Source organism: Pantherophis guttatus, chromosome 6 (assembly GCF_059756535.1).
Source record: "Pantherophis guttatus breed Tessera chromosome 6, ASM5975653v1, whole genome shotgun sequence".
Taxonomy (NCBI): Eukaryota; Metazoa; Chordata; class Lepidosauria; order Squamata; family Colubridae; genus Pantherophis; species Pantherophis guttatus.
The window spans coordinates 27,661,638-27,678,224 of NC_142068.1; the positions used below are offsets into that span (position 1 = coordinate 27,661,638).

Genomic DNA, 16,587 nt, shown 5'->3' on the forward strand with positions numbered 1-16,587 from the left:
AGAGAGTGTTTCCGTCTCTTTGCTGGCACCTAGAGGTCATCTGGAATTTTGCAGATAACCCTTGTTTGAAAGAAAGCACTCATCCAGTTGAATGGCTTTGTGACAAGAAGTAAAATAGTTATTACTGATTGTCCATTCATATGCCCAATCTGAGAATAAAATAGAACAATGTCATCCTTATTTTAATAATAACATTAAACAGACCTCGTATCATCTGCCTGAATGACATTTTAATGCTATGCAAAGATAAAATGTTAAAATCTGAATATTTTTTTATTGTGTTCTTCCTGATTTAAATGTAAGCATTACCTCCTCGCCCATTGCACACAGTGGCTAACTTAATCCAAGAGCCAGGTCTCATTCTGGAATTTTCAGTTCACCCAATCAGACAAAGGCTATGAAAAACAAACAAACCCAAAGAGGGCACTCATCAAATTACACGGAGGTTTCCATCTGTTATTTTAACCTTTGTTCTCAAGTAACATTGAGAAGGGTTGCTGCAAAACCCACCTTACTAAAGGTTTCATTTGAAATTGTATTTTTCCATTTTTTCTGCATGCCTCATCTAGGATTATATATGCCAGCCCAACAGAAGAAAGTTGTTTTCTGCATAGCTGCTGTGTTCAGTTTTGCTTGTGCTCTGGCCATCGCAGCAGCTATAGGAACTCAGCTATGGATCCAAGGAAAAATTCTTTGCAAAACTGGAGCATTGCTGGTTAATGCTACTGGCCAGGAATTAGATAAGTTTATTGGTGAAATTCAGTATGGACTATTCTATGGGGAGAGGGTTAGACAATGTGGCCTTGGAGGGAGACCTTTTCAGTTTTCATGTAAGTAACAATGACAATCTGAATTATTTAATACTTTGTGCATGCTATCATGGTTTGACAGACAAAGTAAATGAGCTTTCTCCTGTTTCTTCTGAAAGATGGGAAATGCAAAATGCAAATGGGAAATGCAAAATTATAGTGCTGTGATATATAATCTATCTTTCTTTAAAATTGATTCCTGTTTGATACTCTTACACTATATTATATACCTTTGCATAGGAACAGGCAGACTCAACCTACAGAGATTTGCATGGAAGTAACATCAACTTTATTCCATAGGGCATTTTTTTTCTAAATACATTTACAGAAAATTGCAATATTAACTTCTCAGCTGCTTCTCCCCCTCCCTCCACCAGATAGACCTTTGTCTTCTGTTTTAATCTGCTTAAAAGAGTGGGAAGAAGTGCAAGGAGAACTGGAATGAATCTTCCTTTAGTTTCAATAGGTGTAGAAAATGACAACTAAATACAGTAGGGCAATCTTACCTGTGGGCAATTCCATTTATACAGAAAGAAGCCTACTTGTCTTAGATCCATAGATGTGTAAATATAAACTGAGCCTAATACGGCTTAGCATTTTAAAAAGAAAGATGGATTCAGTTCCAATAGATTTATTTGTAAATTGGAACACTACCTTAAGTGGAGAAATAAAATGTTGATTGTGTTGCTAACCGCTACTCTCCTTGACACAAAAGGAATTATACTTTGGAATGCATCAGTTTATCTTCCACCCCAAAATATTGTTAAGGCTGCCAGTCACAGAGCTGACTTATTTGAGCATCACACAAATCATGGTTATGTAGACAACAGCTGATAACATGTCACCTAAAGTTTATTTTATTTTCTCAACAAGAATTGGCAGGCAATCTGCAGAGCAGCAGTTCTGGCTGCTCCAAATAATTTGTGATGGTCTAAAATCGTTGCAGTGATGGTAACTATATTCATTCAAGATATTGACAAGAATAGCTTTGTTAATTAAATTCTACAGCAAGCCGTTTATAAACTTTTTTTTCTCAAAAAGTTCTCTTTATTCCTTTCTGCTGCAATTTGAAGATCTACTTTTCAAATTGCAGCCTACTGTTAATTTTATGAATGCTGTTGTAAAGAATGAAACAGGAACTGGATGTTATTTTTACTAAAATCATCTTAACATTCCAACCCCATGAACTGCTGTACTAAGGCTAAGGGTACATAAATTGGAGACAATGCATTTTACTGAGCCTTCCTCTTCTGATACAATTGTGTGAAAGAGGATAGTTTTAGATGAATTGGTGAGAAAAGCACAAATTCACAAGTCACATTTAGATGATTTCAATAATCCAGTTAAATTTAATTACAGTTTGCTGTGTTTGTGTAATACAAACTTTGGTTTATATACAACAGAAACATAATCCAGAATTCAGACCTAGTTTAAAATGAGGCAAAGTAAATAAATTTGGTCTTACAATATGCCTGGAATCCTTAAGATTAAGTCCTAAGAATGGAGAGCGTTCATTTCGTGTAATATGAGAGCTTGGTTACTAATTTGTTAAATGCAAAATGGTGACCAACCTGGATTGAGGCAACAAGGTAAGTTTCAAGAGCCATGATGACAATATAATTGTAACTTGAACATGCCTCTTAAACAGATGCTTCACTGGCAGTGCAAATAAAGCCTCTCTTTTTTTTCACCCAGCATAAGCCAAAGGGGATAGTATTGCTTTATTAGGACAGGGGGTGGAAACACAGCCTGGCTGTTCTATTACTACTCTAGTCAAATGAGACCTTGCTAAATGGGGCAGAAGAGAAATATTCTTCATATGCAGTGAGGTATGCTTCAGAAATGATTAAGAAATCCAATCTTGCATTGGTATTCACTGAAAAGCTGCTTGCAGTTTTCTGTTCAAGGCTGGCAACAGTGTCACTGCTTTTAAGGATCACATGCACTCTGATAAGTGGATTCCTTAAAGCAGTAATTACAGCAGCAATTCCTTTCAACCTCACATGGAAGCTTTAAAGGAGTATTTCTCAAAGTTTTAAGATGGGTGGACTTCAACTCCCAGAAGTCCCCATTCCAGCACAGGGGTGAAATGCTACCGGTTCGGACCAGTTCGGTGGCAGCACGTGGTTTGGAGAACCAGTAGCAGCAGCAGCACGTGGTTCAGAGAACCGGTAGCAGTGGCAGCGCAAGGCTCTGCCCACCCGCCCAGATATTGTTACTTCCTGGTTTTAACCAGGAAGTAACCTGTTTTTGACCCTCTGCGCATGTGCAGAGGATCCAAGTGTGCACGCACACAGAGGGCACACTTCCGAACCGGTAGGGAAGGTAAGTAGATTTCATCCCTGCAGCAGGGGTAATTGAAGTCTACCCATTTTAAAGCTTGAGAAACACTGCTTTAATAGAGAGCTTGCATTCACACAAAGTACAAATTATTTCCAAAATGTACATTAATCCAAAGTATGCTTCAATAAGACTAGCAATTTACAGAGACTAGATTATAGATAGTTCTTGATTTATGACCACAACTGAGCCCAAAAATTCTGGTCCTAAGCGAAACATTTGTTAAGTGAATTTTGCCCAATTTTATGACCTCTCGTGCCACAGTTGTTAAATGAATCACTGCAATTGTTAAACTAGTAACATAGTTATTAAGTGAATCTGGCTTCTCATTCTCTTTGTTTGTAAGAACATCACAAAAGGTGATCATAAGGCCCCAGAATACTGCAACCATCCAACTAGCCAAATACTGCCACTATTGCCCAGATTTCACTGCAAATTTTCTACACCTACCAGGAGATATTCAAAATTAAGTCTGGTGTTTTTTGACTGCAAAGCAGAAGTTCCTTTACTTAGTTACATCCTTTGATTGGAGATGCTACAGAACAAATTCCTATTGAGGAGGCATAGTGTTGGAAAGAGGCACAAACCTCTGAAGGAACATGTTGAACACTGGACATACTTCTGTCATTATAAACAAGCACAAAATTATTTTAATAGAATTTTAAATTTTAAGTTATTTTAATAGAATTTAGGCATTGTGTTGCCAAGTGATCAGTTGTTCAGGCTATTGGTTCATTTGGAGAGAAAAATAAACGTACCAGTGGATAAGGAGATTTCAAACTTTAATTATAACAGGAACTAAATAGAAACACAAAAAAGCATTACATTCCAAGCAAGATGGTTTTCCTTCAGCTGCAGGGAGGCCCATTTCAAGCAACAGAGATAGTCCAAGGCCAGGGATGACAGCGCTGACTTTACAAGCCTGTTTAGAGGCACAAAGCTTAATGAACATTCAGTGTTATTAAATCTTGGCACCAAGACTTCATGGCCCTGCTTCCATGGTCACCAGACCGCAAGTTCTGGCCTTGACCAGATAGTGTATAATTCTGAAATGGAAATGATCATTCTGATAAGCCAGTGCTCGCCTAAACAATCTTCAGCTGTTTGAAAATTCTTCCTCCCTTATTTATCAAGGAACAGTAAAAACAAGTAGGTTAAATATAGCTTGGAATGAACTCCGAACTTCTAGAATTTCCTTAATACGAAGGAGAAATCAAAAAAACAGATAGGTCTCAACTTATGATCGCAATTGGGAGCAGAATTTTCATTGCTAAGCAAGGCGGTTATTAAGTGAATCATGCTCAGTTTTACAACCTTTATTGTCATTGTGTTAAGGAAATCATTAGGACGTTAGGTGTTCATTAAATCATAGTCTCCCTTTGACTTTGCTCGTCATGATTGTTTAATATGGTCAAAACTGTCGTAAGTACAATTGCCAAGCACCCAAAGTTTGACCACAAGACTGTGAAGATGCTGCAGTGGTCATAAGTGCAAGGACCAGGCATAAGTCACTTTCTTCACTGCCATTGTAACTTCAAACAGTCATTAAATGAACGGTTGCAAGTCAAGGACTACTTGTATGTCAGTTAACTCATCAAAATACAAAGGTGTTCCATACTGCAACTAGAGATACACTTTAGGAGTAAAATCAAGTTCTAAACAGGCAAATGGACTAATAACAACATATAAATGAATGTTTTAAAAATGTTGTGCCTTATATTTATTTGACAGCATTTCCAAGCAACACCTAATAAACTCTGGGTGGCAAACAGTAAAGCAAACAGTAAAACAAAACAACAGCAACAGTGCAATTAAAACAAACCACCACCGATACAATAACATTCCTATTAGGGTTTATGGTATTTGGTCTACAACTACTCTTCAAAAAATTGTTGTTTGATGCTTTGGGGACAGCAGTAAATTTCTCATACTGTCTGTCTACATCCACTGAAGCTAGTAAGCAACCCGTTGTTCTAGGATCCAATCCAGCTTTCATGTGCTGTAGGTATGTTTGGGCAATATGATCAAAGGCTAGAAGGATAAATGAATATTCCTTCTAAATGTGGAATTTTGATTGGTTCATTTACAGGAAACTGGGTAAAGCATACTGATTATATGTGTGTGTAATGTGTACAAGACAGTGCATATATCAGTAGTGGGTTTCAAAATTTTTTACTACCAGTTCTGTGGGTGTGGCTTGGTGGGCGTGACATGGGTTGGTGGGCGTGGCTTGGTGGGTGTGGCAGGGGAAGGATACTATAAAATCTCCATTCCCACCCCACTCCAGGGGAAGGATACTGCAAAATCCCCATTCCCTCCCATATCCAGGAAAGGTTACTGCAAAATCCCCATTTCCTCCCGATCAGCTGGAACTTGGGAGGCAAAGAATAGATAGGGGTGGGTCCAGTCAGAATTTTTACTACCAGTTCTCTGGACTACTCAAAATTTCTACTACCGGTTCTCCAGAACTGGTCAGAACCTGCTGAAACCCACCTCTGGCATATGTAGTTTTGCCAATAAATGGGAAAATTGTGTCTATATAATCCTTCTCTCCGTAGGTTGCTTGTTCATAACTTATTGTTTTTATATTAAAAACAGGTGTTTGTACTGAAGTCCTTGGCACCAGAAAAGTGTGATTAATCTAGGGACAGCAGAAAGCAATGATGGCATAAAATAGTGGCAGCATTTTTTTTTAATGCCCTTTTTCTGGATTTAATTTGTTTTTGCACTGTAGCTTTAAGGCAGCTAATTCCTATGAAAGGTTTAACACTCTTTTTATCATCACTTGCAGCACCACTCATGCAAACTCTATTTAAGTCACACAAAAAATGTCCCTGGTGATGGTACCATTTACTTACGCTTGCTGTGTTTGCATATTAGTGCACTGAGTCCCTGTGTGTCATGCTTGAGGAGAAAAATTAAATCATCTGCCCTTTTTTAGGCCTGTTCTCCAATTAAATGTTTTTCCTATGAACCACTATATATATATATATATATTTTAATTGTAAAATGAATTTGCTCTGCCTGTAAAACCCATACAGGCTCAGAGAGAGCCTTCTGCTTGGTTTCCTCTGACTCTTGTCAGTTTCTGGATCAGCAGTTCATTTTCTAAAAGGCCATCAGCATTCAGATTTATTCCTCGTCGTTTAAAGTGGTTTTGCTTCTAGGGCAACATTGTTGCAGGATTAAATTTTATTAGATGGCCAGCTATAAATTTTAATGATATATTAAAAAATTTAAATGTAGCTATGGAGAGAAATAGGTGGCTAGTGTGGCATGATGTCAAGCCTAAGTATTGCAATTGCTTAGAAAAATTATCACACTAGCTATCAAAACAATCAACATTTTGTGATGTACATGTACATTATGGACATTTTTTGCACAATATGCATTGTAGGTCAAAGCAGGTTTATCCATGATCCACCACTGGGTTTACTCACCAGCATAGCCTTCCATAATCTGGAACTCTGCATAAACTAGGTTTATATCAGGGGTGGGTTCTACTTACCTTTACTACCGGTTCACATTGTGCCCACGTGAACTCTTCTGAGCATGCACAGAAGCTTCTATGCATGTGCAGATCACTTCCGATGACATCCAGGTCAGTGGGCGGAGCCTCCCATGGGTTTTACTACCGATTCTTGCAAACTGGTCCGAATCGGGGGCAATCCACCACTGGTGTATTTATTTATTGATTGATTTGATTTGATTTTTATACCACCCTTCTCCAGCAGGATTCAGGGCGGTGGACAGCCAAAGTAAAAACACAACATACAAAAATTAAAACAGTTTAAAAGATATTAAATAATGTCAGCCACAATTTAAAATAACCCAGTTAAAATTAATTTCAAATTAAAACCAAAGGATGGAATCAATCCAGCCTGGCTAAATGAAATAAGTGAGTTTTAAGGGCCCGATGAAAAGTCCGGAGGTCCGATATCGTGCATATCTCTGGGGATAGGTCGTTCCAGAGGGTGGGTGCACCACAGAGAAGGCTCTCCCCCTGAGGGTCGCCAGCCAACATTGTCTGGCCGACAGCACCCTGAGGACGCCCTCTCTGTGAGAGCATACTGGCCGGTGGGAGGCAATTGGTGGCAGAAGGCGGTCTCGTAAATATCCAGGCCCTAAGCTATGAAGCACTTTAAAGGTGGTCACCAACACTTTGAAGCACACCTGGAAGACCACCGGGAGCCAGTGCAGCTCGCGCAGGAGAGGTGTCACATGGGAGCACCCCGTCGCTCCCATAATCCCCCACGCGGCGGCATTCTGGAACAGTTGGAGCCTCTGGGTGCACCCCAAGGGGAGCCCCATGTAGAGAGCATTGCAATAGTCCAGGCGGGAGGTGACGAGTGCTTGAGTGACCGTGCATAGGGAGTCCCGATCCAGAAAGGGACGCAACTGGCGTATCAGGCGAACCTGATAAAAAGCCCCCCTGGCCACGTCCGTCATATGCTCTTCTAAAAACAGTCGTGCGTCCAGGAGGATGCCCCCTCTCCGTGGGGGCCAATGACTCACCCCCAATAACCAGCGATGGCACAAGCTGGCTATATTGGGACGCCGGAAGCCACAGCCACTCGGTCTTGGAAGGGTTGAGTCAGAGCCTGTTTCTCCCCATCCAGGCCGCATGGCCTCCAGGCACCAGGACATCATTTCAAGGGCATCGTTGGGGTGGCCTGGAGTGGAGATGTACAGCTGGGTATCATCAGCGTACTGATGGAACTCCACCCCAAAGCCATGGATGATCTCACCCAGCGGCTTTACATAAATGTTGAACAGAAGGGGCAAGAGGACCGACCCTTGTGGCACCCCACAAACAAGGCGCCTCGGGATCGACCGCTGCCCCCCTGCCAACACAGATTGCGACCGGTCAGAGAGATAGGAGGAGAACCACCGCAAAACGGTGCCCCCTACCCCCAATCCCTCCAACCGGCGCAACATGATACCATGGTCAATGGTATCAAAAGCCACTGAGAGATCTAACAGGACCAGAACAGAGGAACAACCCCTATCCCGAGCCCTCCAGAAATCATCCACCAACGCGACCAATGCCGTTTCCATGCTGTGCCCAGTCCTGAAGCTGGACTGGAGCGGATCTACATAGACAGCTTCATCCAGGTACCTTGGAAGCTGCCGCACCACCACACTCGACAACCTTCGCAATTAAACGAAGGTTGGAAACTGGACGATAATTAGCCAAAACAGCTGGATCCAGAGAGAGCTTCTTGAGGAGGGGCCTCACCACTGCTTCTTTCAAGGCAGCCGGCAGGACACCTTCACTCAAAGAAGCGTTAATAATCCTCTGGAGCCAGCCTCGTGTAACCTCCCGGGAAGCCAGCACCAGCCAGGAGGGACACTGGTCCAATAAACATGTGGTTGCGTTCAGCCATCCCAGAATCCTGTCCACGTCCTCGGGAGCCACAGGATCAAACTCCTCCCAGATAACACTCTCAAGACCTGCCTCAATCATTCCGTCCGGACTTACCCAGTCAGAGGCCAAGCCTTCCTGAATTTGAGTGATTTTATCATACAGATACTGGACAAAATCCTCAGCTCAACTCTGCAAGGGATCATCCCGCGCTTCCAGATGGAGGAGAGAGCGGGTCACTCTAAACAGGGCAGCTGGGCGGTTATCTGATGACGTGATAAGAGTGGAAAAATAGCTAGATTTTGCCGCTTTTATCGCCACAAGGTAGGTCTTAATATGAGACCTCACCAGTGTTCAGTCAGATTTGGAGCAGCTGGTCCTCCAACCACTCTCCAGGCATCATTTCCGGCACTTCATCTCCCTCAGCTCCTCGGAGAACCAAGGACCTAGGCGAGTTCAGTGCCGGGTCAGAGGCCGCAAAGGCACAATGCAGTCCAAAGCCCCAGCGGCTGCACTATCCCAAGCGGTCACCAAGTCTTCAGCCGAGTCATGAGCCAGAATCTCAAGAAATGGCCCAAGCTCCATCTGGAACCTATCAGGATCCATCAGGCGCCTGGTTGCTATATGTTGCTTTAATTGTGTGCTAAGACTACAGATGCCACAATGTGTGGTGACCTAAATTCTAGGTTGGTATGGTGGGAGAAAGTCCAAATACATTTAGAAGGCCAAATTCCTGAAGTCAGTTATTGAATGCTTAGCTTGAAGTTTTTAGCTAAAGTTTTTAGCCGTGCTGTTTTGTGCATTCTGCTACATTGAGCTCATCACTTATATCAAGATAAATTAGAATATGGCAGATCACTGAAATTCCCAACATCATCAGCGTAAATCTTTGGATATGCCTGTAAAGCAGTGGTGAAATCCAATTTTTTTTACTACTGGTTCTGTGGGCGTGGCTTGGTGGGTGTGGTGTGGCTTGGTGGGCATGGCAGGGGAAGGATACTGCAAAATCTCATTCCATCCCCACTCCTGAGGGAAGGATACTGCAAAATCCCCATTCCCTCCCATTCCTGGAGGAAGGCTTTTGCAAAATCTCCATTCCAACCCCACTCTGGGCCAGCCGAAGTTTGCCAGTTCTCCAAACTACTCAACATTTCCACTACCAGTTTTCCGAACAGTTCAAAATTTCCGCTACCAGTTCTCCATAACCTGTCAGAACCTGCTGGATTTCACCCCTGCTGTAAAGTAGGATATTTTCATTGACACATGCTGCAAAATTAGATGCCTTAGACATTTGATTACTTTAACGTTTGAACAATTATCTCTATAAGTATCCTTGAAAGGAGTACAATTACTTAAACCATGGAAGATCAGTTGAAATAGATATCACGGCATCCAATTTTTTATCTATCTTTAGCAATAGCTTCTTTATCCAGTTGCCTCATTTCCAGAGAAGTGCACATAGGCATATTTACAATTTTAAAATCTTCACAGTTTTTTATTAAATTCTAAAAACTTTACCAGCTTTTTATTAAGTCAATCAAAATATTCTTTTGTTTATCCTAACCCACAGTAGATAAATTTTGTGACTTTATTTGTTTTATTTATTTGCGATAGTACAGAACAGAACAGAATAATAGTTGGAAGGGACCTTGTAGGTCTTCTAGTCCAACTTCCTGCTCAAGAAGTAGACTCTATACCGTTGCAGACAAATGGCTGTCCAGTCTCTTTTTAAAAGCTTCCAGTGATGACGCACCCACAACATTTGAAGGCAAGCTGTTTCACTAATTTATTGTTATAGTCTGTTTATCCTGATTAGCTATTGAATGCAGAAGTGGTAGGATGTTGTTGTTGTTATTTGCGAAGTCTTGTCCGACCCATCGCGACCCAACTTTCCTCCAGGCCTTCCTGTCCTCAACCATCCCCCGGAGACCATTTAAGTTCACACCGACTGCTTCAGTGACTCCATCCAGCCGTCCCTTTCTCTGCCGTCCCTTTCTTCTTTTGCCCTCAATCTTTCCCAGCATTAGGCTCTTCCTTCTCATTAAGTGGCCAAAGTATTTCAGTTTCATCTTCAGGATCTGGCCTTCTAAAGAGCAGTCAGGGTTGATCTCCTCTAGGACTGACTGGTTTGATCGCCTTGCAGTCCAAGGGACTTGCAGGAGTCTTCTCCAGCACCATAGTTCAAAGGCCTCAATTCTTTGGCGCTCAACCAAAATTTCTTATGGTCCAACTTTCACAGCCATACATTGCAACTGGGAAAACTATAGCCTTGACTATACACACTTTTGTTGGCAGGGTGATGTCTCTGCTTTTTAGTATGTTATCTAGATTTGCCATAGCTTTCCTCCCCAGGAGCAAGCGTCTTAATTTCTTGGCTCTAGTCCCCATGTGCAGTGATCTTGGAGCCCAGGAAAATAAAATCTGTTACTACCTCCATTTCTTCCACATCTATTTGTCAGGAACTGAGAGGGTTGGATGCCGTGATATTAGTTTTCTTAGTGGTAGGATAGTGATATTTATTTAAAGAAGATACTGCTCTTCAGGTTAAACTAAATCTCCCAGAAACTTATAAATCAAACGGGGTGGGGGGAACAGCAACAGAAACAATTCTCAGAACAAGGAATTGTGTGAAAAAGGAACAAAATGATGTCACACAAATCTTTATGGGGAAAGAGCATATTTGAAACAACTATTTCTTCACTTAGCACCTGTCTTGCCTCTTGAAGAGTAAAAGCTTGGAGACAAAGCTTCGATAATGATCTGACATGTTCAGGCAGGCTTGTCGGAGAAGACATTGTCCTTCTGATAACTGGATCCAAATTTACACAGATTTTAGAGATTAAGATCAGGACAGGACATTGAATTGTGCTTGTAATTGAAAAAGTAATTAATGTTTTTACACCAGTACATCTAAGCCTTCCACTCGTGGGCAACGATCTAATTTGCAATATTGACGACTAGAATTCATTTCAAAGTCAGGGAATGTTCTAGAAATCTGCATTTTAAGCCCAACAGCACAGTCTACTGCACCATTACTCCACCAGCAAATTATAATATTAAGATGAAGTGCATGAATCTCAAGCCAGTTGATGGAATTAGAGAGTTCAAATGGAGTTGCAGATAATTTATATTATATGTGCTATATAAATTTATTTGCAGTACCTACATTGCTTTTTCTCAGCATGTTTTAACCACAGCCAAGCAATTCTAAGGAATTATTAGCACCAGTTTAATCATACCCCTGTGGACTAAGAGCAGTTATCTTGTATTCTACAAATCATTTTAAAATATGTGTTGTGGCTAACTCAGCAGAGGTATTTAAAAATCAGTAGAAAGATTAACCCACAAACTATTCTGCCTAAATAGTTTTCTACTTGTACATTGCCTTTAGAGCCATTATGTGACTACATATATTTTAGATAAATAGTGCATTTCTTGCTATATATTAATATACAATATGTTTAGTAAGGCTGAACCAAATTAGGATATGATTCACAAACAAAAACTCACCATCTGTGGAATGCATGCTGTATTTAAATCATTTGGAAATTAAACTATACAAGTAGTCCTCTTACCAGCATTCAACGAGCAATCATTCAAAGTTATAAAGGCAAAGTTGTAAAAAGTGATTTATCACTGGTTTTTTTGCACTTAGGACTATTGCAGCATCCCTGTGGTCATGTGATCAAAATTCAGATGCTTGGCAACTGGCATGTATTTATGACAGTTGCAGTATCCTGGGTCATGTGATCATCTTTGATCTGATAAGCAAAATCAATGAAGAAGCCAGATTCCTTTAATAACCATGTTATTAACAACTGCAGTGATTCACTTAACAACATTGGCAAGAAAGCGAGCATGTTAAGTGAGTTTGCTCCATTTTACGACCTTTCTTGCCACCGTTGTTAAGTGAATCACTGCAGTTGTGAAGTTAGAAACCAGGTTGTTAAATGAATTTGGTTTCCCCACTGACTTTGCTTATCAGTTTGCAAAAGATGATCACATATCCCCAGGACACTGTAACCATCATAAATATGAGTCAGTTGCCAAGGATCTGAATTTGGAACATGTTACCATGGAGATGCTGCAATGGTCATAAGTATGGAGAAATGGTCATGAATCACTTTTTTCAGTGCCATTGTTCACTTAATGAACTGTTGTAATTTGAGGAGTACCTGTACACTAAATAATGGAGAGTAACCTAGAGAAAATAAACAATATTGTCTATATATGACTGTGCTGCTGGATAGAAATTTTGGGACTGAAGCAGAGATGGTATTCAGCAGGTTCTGACCAGTTCTGGGGAACCGGTAGTGGAAATTTTGAGTAGTTTGGAGAACCTCTGACTGGCTCTGCCCCCATCTATTCTCTGCGTCCCAAGTCCCAGCTGATCGGGAGAAAATGGGAATTTTGCAATAACCTTCCCCTGGAGTGGGGTGGGAATGGAGATTTTACAGTATCCTTCCCCTGCCACGCCCATCAAGCCACGCCCACAGAACTGGTAGAAAAAAAAATTGAATCCCACCACTGGAGTGAAGTCTAGCTCTTCTGGAAGAAACCATGTTAGGAAATGTAGGAATGCTGATTGGTGGATTGATGTGTCTCATCAGGTTTGAATATGTGAGTTTTGTTCCAGTGATGAAACAAAAGGACCTTAAATGATACCAAACTACATTTAATTTGCAAACCTTTCTCGTAAAATGGTATGTATTAAAACATAAACATTGACAATATGTCCTCTGTTATATCAGTTTTACTATCTTCATATAATTGTCTATTTTATCTATACTTCTATTTAATTTCAATCCTCAATCATAAATAAGTTACAAAAACATCTTGCCTTGCTTATCAAGATTCCTTCCACGTTGATAGTTAATTCCCTGTTCCAGCCACAATGATTGATGGAGGCAACATGCAGTGTCATAGATAAATAAATGAATATTTTTCTGCATTATTTTTTCAGATTTTATAAATAATAAATATTTTCCCACTCTGTTAGTTTTTCCAGAATTATTCAAAATTATGCCTGCAAGTATCCATGTAAGTGTCATCCTATTTTGCTTGGCATTATTCGTCTTTGCACTGATTGCAACTGGCTTCTTCATGTACAATGCATTTGGCAATCCTTATGAAACCTTACATGGTCCATTAGGACTCTATCTGTGGAGCTTCATTTCAGGTAAGTCCAGCAATACTTTGGCATGTAGATATAAATTCATTTACCAGATTCTCATGTAAGATGAGGTGGACAGTTATTATATGTTCCCCCAATTTTTTTTTGCTGGTTATTCTTTTTTTTTAACATTAAAAAAACAGGTTTTTTTTTCTTTTTAAACTGATGCTTTCTACTCAATATGTTGTCATCATCACATGCAATCCAACTTGGTATTTTGACAATTGTTAAGAGAATCACTCCAGTTGTGATTGTTACAGCCTCAACATCTCCATCTAGTGTAAGCAGTCATCGTTTCCCTTCCTTCTATTTTTTTTTTTTTATGGGTAATGGATTCACCTAGTGCAGGGGTCAGCAACCTGCGGCTTCGGAGCCACATGTGGCTGTTTGGGTCCTCTGCTGTGGCTCCCTGTCAGGTGATCCCACCACTGACTGGCCCCACCCCTCGCCCTCCCCTCCCCTCGCTCTCCCCTCACAGTCACTCTTCCCCTCACACTATAGCCCTGCTGGAAATTGAGAGTTTGAAATGCTACAAACACTTACAATAGTTATCAAAAGAACACTACACTGTTATATGTGCTAGAGATTAAAATGTAATTTTATTTTATAAAACAATTTTTAAAAATGAATAAAATAGCTTATATAAAATTGGCAAAGTACAAAGCTACATAATGCGCAGAACTACAAACTAGCAAGCAAAATCCAGCTTGAATTTAAAATAAACCTTGGTTTAAATTTAAATATAACTCTCTGAGTTATAAAACTTCAAAACTGTATCCTTAAATAAAAACATTTTCATTATTTAAACTTTCTAGCACCTGCTTCCGAAGGCATATATTGATTAATGATTCTTGCACATTCTCCATGAAAATTAGAAGGCTTTCCACTTGCACAACAATCAGCCTCACTATACCTTACCACGGTCTGAATAAATCCTTCATTGTCATGTGCATGTAAATCCTTGGGTACTTTTGTATACAGCCAGGGATCAATCCAAGGCAAGAATTGATATCAGGAATGTGAGTCTGCGGTTATTGACTATAGACTGCACACTGGATCCATTTGGGGCAGAATCACCCCATCTAGGAACAACAGTGGGGAAAAACATATCAATGTAAGGCCCAAATACCTAAAGCACTCGTTCTTGCTTGGGTTCAATCAAAATCCATTGCAATCCATACCCTTACAGCTTCCAGACACTGGGACAGGACTATGCAATCTTTTGGACCAAGTTGTACTGTGGGAAGCTGGAAGCATCATCTACAAGGGCAAAACTTCTTTTCTAAAGAATCTTTAAACAAAGCTCTGGCATACATAGAACATTATACCCTTAGTTTTTGCTCTTAGGAAAAAATGCTATTTATGACTGTCTCAAGCAACAGGGAATAGAATTAGCTCAGCAAGCACACTTGCTTTACAAGCAGTGGGAAAGATATAGTTCAACAAACATTACCATTCAAACAGATTAATATGGTTTATTTTTCATGCACAAACAGATTTGGGGGAGTTTTGTTTCATTTATAAAGAAGAAAAAAGCTAGAGTTAGCATGTTCACCCTTTAATACATGAATTGGAACACTCATTTTAATCCAAGCAAGTACCAAATAGAGCAAGAAAGGGTATCTGTCAGATGAAGCTGGCAGGCTACGCAAACCAGGTGAAACTCAGTGGAGCGTGGACTTCAAACAGATATATTTAGAGAAAAGGTAGGGAAGAAATAGAGCAAAATCAAGTTATAATTATCTGTTCTTATTAATTGTTGGATTCAACTGGGACCCAACCTCTTAAAAAAATAGACAGAAGAGCTCATTGATAAATGTTGAAGTATAACAACAAATGTTGTAGAATTAGGTTGAAAATTTGACCAAATATTAATTTTGCATTTCTTTCTTTTTCAGTTTCTTGTGGCTTTCTTATTTTGATACTGTTTTCTTCAGAAGTGAAAATCCACCACCTCTCTGAGAAAATAGCTAATTATAAAGAAGGAAGTTTTATTTTTAAAACTCACAGTGAGCAGTTTGCAAAATCCTTCTGGATCATCCTGGTGTGCTCATTAGTACACTTTATGAACATTCTGCTTATACGCCTGGCTGGATTTGCATTTCCTTTTTCAAAATCAAAAAATTCTGAGGCACCAAATGGAGCAATGGATCTAATGTACTAAACGTACTTTAAATCTTGATTTATGCAAATAATTCATCTTGTCTTTATTTCCAAAAGATGCAAAGAATACACATGTTTAAAAGGTTGATTTTTACAAGTGTATTTTAAGGCAGAAACATCCACAAGCTACCAGCAAACAGAATGTCATAAGAGCTTTATTCAGTAATATTATTTTCATTATATTATCACTTTTCATCACAGCAATACAAAAAGAACGTAAAACAGAACACCTGCAGCAATCCATAACAGAATCTGTTTATTTCCTATTTGCAAATTATGTTGAAAAGCGTTTGTTTAGAAGTATTGTCAATCCATACTTCGAAAAAAATTTGAAATATGTGCAGCCATCTCAGTTTTCATTTCAAAGAAGGGCTCAAGAATTAAAATTGAAAACATCCAGCCGTAAACCAGTAGTGGGATTCAAATCCTGTCTCTACCAGTTCACTCAAGGGCATGCGCGCGTTCACACGCACGGGCGATGCTTCTGTGCATGCGCAGAGATGTCCAGGTGGGTGGGCGGAGCCTCCCGCCACCGCCGCTACCAGTTCGATGATCCAGGGTGAACTGGTAGCAACCCACCCCTGCCATATACCATAATTTCAGCAGCAAGTCATACAGATTAAAAATTTGATCTGCTGAAATTGTTAGAGATGAAAAATTGTGGTCAAAATCAACAATGAATAAACTTTTCCAATAGAAATGAGAAGTGCCAATTTGAAATCAGACATTATAATTGG

General features: G+C 40.0%; 1 protein-coding gene across 1 annotated transcript; it reads left to right on the plus strand.

Moving 5' to 3' along the window:
* The first annotated feature begins 550 nt into the window (after positions 1–550).
* On the plus strand, positions 551–16,091 carry CLRN1 (clarin 1). Its single transcript, XM_034440307.2, has 3 exons — positions 551–830; positions 13,514–13,693; positions 15,586–16,091. Exons 1-3 carry the CDS (start codon positions 557–559, stop codon positions 15,849–15,851), a joined length of 720 nt encoding a protein of 239 aa, XP_034296198.1. The 5' UTR covers positions 551–556; the 3' UTR covers positions 15,852–16,091.
* Positions 16,092–16,587: the final 496 nt, after the last annotated feature.

What these genes read in the sequence shown, in the direction of transcription:
- CLRN1 (XM_034440307.2), top strand. Translation starts at nt 557, where the DNA reads ATGCCTCATCTAGGATTATATATGCCAGCCCAACAGAAGAAAGTTGTT. An exon ending in GAGACCTTTTCAGTTTTCAT is followed by an intron (nt 831 to 13,513) that starts GTAAGTAACAAT and finishes CCACTCTGTTAG; the next exon opens with TTTTTCCAGAATTATTCAAA. An exon ending in TCTGTGGAGCTTCATTTCAG is followed by an intron (nt 13,694 to 15,585) that starts GTAAGTCCAGCA and finishes TTTCTTTTTCAG; the next exon opens with TTTCTTGTGGCTTTCTTATT.